At 41.3% G+C, this 7,301-nt stretch overlaps 1 protein-coding gene across 1 annotated transcript; it reads left to right on the forward strand.

Moving 5' to 3' along the window:
* Positions 1–4,651: 4,651 nt before the first annotated feature.
* LOC118921283 (olfactory receptor 7G2-like) lies at positions 4,652–5,544 on the forward strand. The gene is made up of 2 exons (XM_057489184.1): positions 4,652–5,348; positions 5,414–5,544. The coding sequence occupies exons 1-2, from the start codon at positions 4,652–4,654 to the stop codon at positions 5,542–5,544; spliced, it is 828 nt and encodes a 275-aa protein (XP_057345167.1).
* Positions 5,545–7,301: the final 1,757 nt, after the last annotated feature.

Genomic DNA, 7,301 nt, shown 5'->3' on the forward strand with positions numbered 1-7,301 from the left:
GTTTATGCCAGTACCATTAGGTTTTGTTTACTCTGGCTTTGTAATATAATTGGAGGTTAAAAAGCATGATGCCTCCAGGTTTGTTCTTTCTTTTTGGCTATTCAGAGTCTTTTACTGCCTTAACCATTTGTAAGCATCCATTTCAGTGGCTTTAAATACATTCACAATGCTGTGTTACCCTCAAAACATCCATGCATAGAATTCTTCATCTCCCCAAACAAAAATCTGTACCTATTAACAGTCCACCCTTTTCTTCTTGCCCCCAGAACTTGGCATTCTCATTCTAATTTTTGTGACTGTGAATTTGACTACACTTGGAACCTCATACAAGTAGAATCACACATTATATATCCCTTTGGGACTTGTTTTATGGAGCATAATTTCTTCAAGTTTCATCCATGGTGTAGCATATGTCAGAATTCCCTTTCTTTTAGGGTTGAAAAAAAGTGCCTTTGTGTGTGCACCACATTTTATTTACCACTCATCAGTTGATGGGCAGTTGGTTTACTTCTACCTTATAGCCATTGCGGACAATGCCGCCATGAACAGGGATGTACAAAAACGCATTCAAATCAATGCTTTCATTTCATCGGAGAATACATTTAGAAGTGGAATTACTAAATCATATGAGAATTCTACATTTAACTTGTTAAGAATAGCCACATTGTTTTCAATACAAAGTCATATAAAAAGAAAATGTGGAAAAATATACTGATCAGTGGATGAGCACATAAAATTCATTAATGATGAAAAATAGTAATGAAAAATAAAATAGAGTAACATGTTCACCTAGAAATTGCAGTGAAGTGTCATTCATTGAACTGACAGCATGTATTAATCAGCATAAAAGTGCTTTGCCCTTGATGTTGTACTTTCTCATAACATAACTATAGAGACAAAGTGTAATAAAACCAATGCATGATCCCAAAAAATGAAAAAAAGTACCCTGAACTTATTGAGATTAAATAGGAAAGGTGTTTAAAAATCTTAAATATGTCTGCATTGATGACAGTCATAAATGTGTAGAAATTTTGACCAGAACCAGCAGTATGAAATAGAAGGAAGATTAAGAATCTAGAAACATTCAGGGGAAACCTTCAAAGAACCATCTGAGTGTTTGCACTTTACCATTACTTAGCTGTAATTAGAAATGTTTTTTCTACATGAACAATAACTATGATTTTATACATAAAGTTAGAATTGTTGCCCTGATACTGCTAACTGGATTAGATGCCATAGCTTTTACTGAGAACTAGCTGCCTGATTCCAATTAGAGAAAGCAGGTGTGTCCACACATGCAAGGTGTGTGCAATGGGGAGACGGAAATGGATGGTAAACACCTGGCCTCGCAGCCTAGGGAAGCAGCCATCCTGAATACCTCCCTTCTAGAGTCCTGGTCTTTATGGGTTTGCACTGTCCTGGGACATGAATTATAATAAAACTTTGTCTAATGAGGAGCTTTGGATATTGAGCCCCCAGGGATGTAGAGACTACAAGTAGTGTGTCTGTGACCACCCCACTTAACATGCCTGCCCTGTCATAAGACAACAGCTGGGCCACCTCCCTGCCACAGTCCCTCTTGCCCAGAAACCCGGAGCTTCACTGCATTTCTCTGCCATTCACAGATGCAGACCTTCTGTCTCCATTTTCAGTTTCCAGGCAACACATCAAGCATCACCCCGCAGTGATGCCAGCCAGGTGACCCCGTGTCCCTTAGACAATGCTCTGACATGAGGTCAGCGTTTAGGAGACACGCACATCTACCAGCTGCTAGGAGTGCCCCTGCCTAAGGGGATCAGCTTCACCTCACGCCACACACATCCACCTACAGAAGAGCTTTGGTGTCATGTTGGCTGCCTGGCTGTAGGAATGAGGAGGAGGAAGCACAGACACAGACCCACAGAGCACGCTGCGTCCCTGGTGTCTTTGACCCTCTTCTTACAATGAGCAAATATTTTGAATTATAAACACAGCCTGATCAATTAGAAAGTCCACCATTAACCCCTTTCCAAAACTACTAAACGTTGTCATTCTGCTATACCAGATTCATGTGTATGATTTTTAATCAACAGTATCATAGACATACAGAAAATACCCCTTTCTACTTCCCATTCAGCCTGACTCCCTCCTTGCAGGCAGCGCCAATATGATGGTGTTCCCAGGCAGGCATCAACATTGTGTGTTTATATATATAGTTTTTACTTGAATATAGTTGATACACAGTATCATATTGGTTTCATATGTACAAAATAGTGATGCAATAATTATATACATTACTAAATGCTCATCAAAGTAATATATATATATTTGAAACATACCTCTTATTTATTCTAATGACATCACCTGAAGTAGATAATGTTTCTGAATTATATAATGTTTACTGGTGGGTGCATATTTAAGTATATAATAAAAGTTAAGAATCATGATATCCATCAGCTGGGAAATGGAGACTTGAGTAATGGTGTACAATACAGAACACTGCACGGTACTTAAAAAGAATGAGGCAAACAGAGCATCTGTAAACATATCTTTAGGAGGAAAGCCAGTTATAAATGCATGCAGAGCATGAGCCTGTGTGTGTGCCACTTTAACAAGCAAGATTGATGCAGTTGGTTTTACAAGAACAGTACCTAATATAAGAGAAAGTGCTGGGGGATGATGGATAATAAGCTCATACAGTGTTTCCAGCTGGGAAGCAAAGGAACTCAAATTGTACATACCTGAGGTGAGGGCCTCAAATGTGCCTCTTATTAATTGCAATGAAAATACTTCTAGGAAGGATGGGGAAGAGTGTGAATTGGCAAATGTTGGCTGGAGGGTATTCAGTCCTTCAAGATGATTCTCTATACTTTGTAATGTTTGAATAAACCATCATAAATAGACCTTCACAGGTATGACATGTTCATTTTGAAGAATAATGACATACCTGATGCTCATTTAGACTCCTCCTACATTATAAGGATTCCCAGGTGGAATTTCAGCTCATCATCTCTTCCCTGAAATATGTATTTAGTAGCACTGTGGAGATATTATCTCTTTCCACCCTCATCCCCCGACTTGCTCCACCCACTGCTTCCTTGTGAGGAGTGACACACGCAGAATGCTCATGTTCATGACAGGAAAACATCCCCAGTAGAAAGGTCACAATGTAGGCCCCATGTGCTTGAACACTGTGCCGGATGTGTGTCTTTTATTCATGGTTCATCACTGCAGCGTCCTCCGGAGGTGTGATGAGCATTCCCATGGTACAGATGGGGACACAAGGCATCTTATACCTGTAAGCAGTTTTCCCCACTCACAAATCAAGTGCTGTCCCGGATGGGAGTCAGTGTTGGAGTCTCAGTCATCCACCGAATAACATAGGCTTTCATGACCATCCTTCTCCTCCAGGAAAGAGGAACCCCTGCTTTATAGAAAATATCCTGATAGGGTGCCTAAATATGTTGTAGGTATTGCATAAGTCTCTTATGTGGTCATTTCCTGTCTTTCAAAATCTAACGTTGCTGTTTTCATCTAGTGTTTGGAAGATCATGCATTTCTTTCTTTTTCTCATTTACATGTTGTGTCTTTTTAATGACATGCCAACTTTCACCTTTGGGAGGAAGTCCCCTTGGGGATGACACACAGATTCTCATTCACCCTTGTGCTGCTTCTCTCAGAGTTAATAACTAGGGCAGATGAAATGATTCCATAGGTGATCTTATGAGCTTTGGGGTTATGGGCACCACTTACTAATCTTTGTCATGATCACAGTGTGTACAAGGTCTGATCCCAGGACCTGCTGCACCCTCCTTCATGGTACATGTGGACGTACCTGAGAGAGAAGGGGGAGGATTTCGGATATGATTCAGAATGAACATATTACCATTTTAAAGGGGAAGTCTGAAATCTGGGGTGTTGGTTTAGGCATGCCGCTTCTGTATGATGCCGAGCATTAACAATGATGGGTCAACAGAGTCAGCTCAGCAGTCAGACGATCTAAGGTCAGACTGAGTCTCTGACGTGCAGGGCGCACTTTGTGTCCTTGTTGTATCTGCACCGCCCTGTTTCCCCCTGGACGAATGGAGTGGCAGTGTGTGCGTGGTCTGAGACATTTGGAATTCATAATCCCTCTCAGGTGACTTGGATGCATGCCTAAGTCTGGGCACTACACTCTGCAAGACAGCTCGGAGAACTTCCTTCTTGTCTTTGTGTTTCTTGAGGGAAGAAATATTTTTGAAGGAAACACCATGTGGCACCCATTTTTCTTTCTAGATTCAGCACTTGGCACAGGGAATGAAACGTTGGTAATTAATAAAAATAAGGCACACTAAGGGGAGCCGAGGGAGGAAAGGGGTGTGAGAGATGGGGATGGAGGGGGAAATTAGCAGAGGAACAGTGGTGAATATTCACCTGGCTTCACAATATACAGAGTTTTATTTCTTTTTATTTATTTTGGTTTATTGGACTTAAGCATATAACAAAACGTCTGGAGCTTCTGTTCAGCTCCAGGTTCCCAGTCATCACCCCAGAGTCTCTCACGAGTAAGTCTGCAGTCGCACCAAGAATTGGCATTTCAGACACCTTCCCTGACAATGCTGCTGGTGGGCATCTGGGGACTATTTATTTTCTGTTCTTTTCATCCCAGTTTTCCATCAGAATCATTGACCTCATGGAACCCCAGAATCACACAGAAGTTTCAGAATTCCTTCTCCTGGGATTGACAGAGGATCCAGAAGTACAGATCATCCTCTTTGAGCTATTCCTGTCCGTGTACCTGGTCACTGTTTTGGCGAACCTGCTCATCATCCTGGCCATCAGTTCTGACCCTCACCTCCATACCCCCATGTACTACTTTCTCTGTAACCTGTCCTTCACTGACATCTGTATAAGCGCAGCCACCATCCCCATGATGGTGGTGAACATCCAAGCACAGAATCAGCACATCAGCTTTACAGGCTGCATCATCCAGGTCTACTTTTTCTTTGTTTTTGCTGGATTTGAAACCTTTATCCTTGCCACAATGGCCTATGACCGCTATGTGGCCATCTGCCATCTGCTCAGGTACACATATGTCATGACCCCCCGGCTCTGTGTCCTGCTGATTCTGCTCTCCCTGCTCATTACCAGCGGGGTTAGTGTGCTCCACAGTCTGATGGTGCTGCGTCTCTCCTTCTGCAGGGACCAGGAAATCCCCCACTTCTTCTGTGATCTTGCTCAGGTCATCAAACTACCCTGCTCTGATACCCTCATCAATAACTTACTGATATATTTTGTAGGCAGCCTACTTGGGGGTGTTCCTGTATCTGGGATCATGTTCTCTTATACTAAAATTCTCTCTTCCATTTTGAGAATGACCTCAGTGGAGGGTAAGTGTAAAGCTTTTTCCACCTGTGAGTCTCATATCTAGTTGTCTCCTTGTTCTATGGGACAGGTTTTGGGATGTACATTAGCCCTGCAGTTCCTGACTCTTTCAGGACGGCTACAGTGGCCTCAATGATGTACATCGTGGTTCCCCAGGTGATGAACCCTTTCATCTACAGCCTAAGGAACAGGGATATGTAGAGGTCCCTGAAGAAAATAATCAGTAGGATACTTCTGTCTTTAATGGGGTCACCTGCTTTGAACTTGTTTTTCTTGAATGCGTCAAAGTGACTGGATTCCTGGGTGGGCCAGATGCCTGTTTCTTCCACCACCGTGAGGCTCTAACATTATCAGATCACTCCATGGCCACGGGCATCTCAGCAATAGCTTGAGTTTTGATGATACCTTTTGTGCAGCTCCAGGATGATTGAGAATGACCTCAGTTTTCTAAATTCACTTTCTTTGTTCTGGACGCATACAACCAAAGCTGAGTCAGGAGTTCTAGTTTAGTGATTTTTTTTTGTTGACTGCTCTCCAAATGAGGAAAATTGTTGAAAGTGAATAGGATGGGGTAAGGATTGAAGGCAGGCTGCAGTCATTTCTAGAGACTAGCTTTTGTCTGATCTGTGGTTATGACCATGCTGGTTGCATCCCAGATTTAGGTGTGCAGTGGGGCAAAGGAGATAACCTTTCAAACCCCAATTTAGCACTCAGACTAGTCATTTGTAAAACATAACCTTCCAAGTCTATGTTAACCTCCACAATTACCAAATGATTTCACTCATATGTGGAGTTTAAGAACAAAGGAAAACTGAAGGAACTAAACAGCAGCAGAATCACAGAACCCAAGAATGGATTAATAGTTCCCAAAGGGAATTGAACTGGGGAGGATGGGTGGGAAGGGAGGGACAATGGTGGGGAAAAAAAAGGGGGCATTATGATTAACATGTATAGTGTGGGGCACATGGGGAGGGCTGGACAACACAGAGAAGACAAGTAGTGATTTTACAGCATCTTACTATGCTGATGGACTGTGACTGTAATGGGGTATGTGAGGGGACTTGGTGAAGGGGGGAGCCTAGTAAACATAATGTTCTTCATGTAATTGTAGATTAATGATACAAAAAAATTATATAATTAGATTATCTGAGTGGTTTGAGATGATTGTGCGATATTTGAGATTCATCAGTGAAGCTCATATAGGTGTCATTTTTGGACATAATGGCCAGAGACAGAAACCTGACTTTCCTCTTCTTTTAAAGTTGATCCTGTACCTTTGCATAACATCAACAGCAGATGTATATGTTATGAGTGAATGCTGGTCTTCAAGATGTATCATCACATCCTAATTCTCCTTACTGTGATATCATATAAATAATGAATTTGTATGATACTAGAGTCAGTGGTACTTATTTAGAAAAAGGACATTTTCGGTGAGACACCTTCAGCTGGATTATCTGGAGGAATGGACAGTGAATGTAATCATGTGTATGCCTAAAATACAGACTGATATGGAGAAGACACAGAGAGAAGGTGCGAGCAGTGTAACCATGCAGAAAAATCATTTTGAGGCAGCCAATACTTAATTTTCATATTGTACGTTTTGCCTTACAAAAAGTCATGTATTTAGCTTTATGCATCTTTTTATTCCTTTTGCACGTGTATGTGTAGAATGTATTGTGAAGGTTTGCTTCTTTATGACCTTGTTAAAGTTTCAACTCAATGAATGAATATCATGTCTGGTTGTTATTCTCCTCATTGTAACTCTGAGATTCATACGTGTTATTGGGTTTAGCAATTATTTGTTTATTTTCAGTGCTCTCTATATTACATATGGTTGTGATAAAAAGAGATAGGGCTTCTGATGCTGATTAAATTTTGGGGAAATACTTTGGCCTATTATAAATAAAGCTGTTTGAATATTCTCTTCCATATCTCCTGGCATAAATCATAGAATG

This window comes from Manis pentadactyla, chromosome 12, assembly GCF_030020395.1.
Source record: "Manis pentadactyla isolate mManPen7 chromosome 12, mManPen7.hap1, whole genome shotgun sequence".
In the NCBI taxonomy this organism is placed as follows: domain Eukaryota; kingdom Metazoa; phylum Chordata; class Mammalia; order Pholidota; family Manidae; genus Manis; species Manis pentadactyla.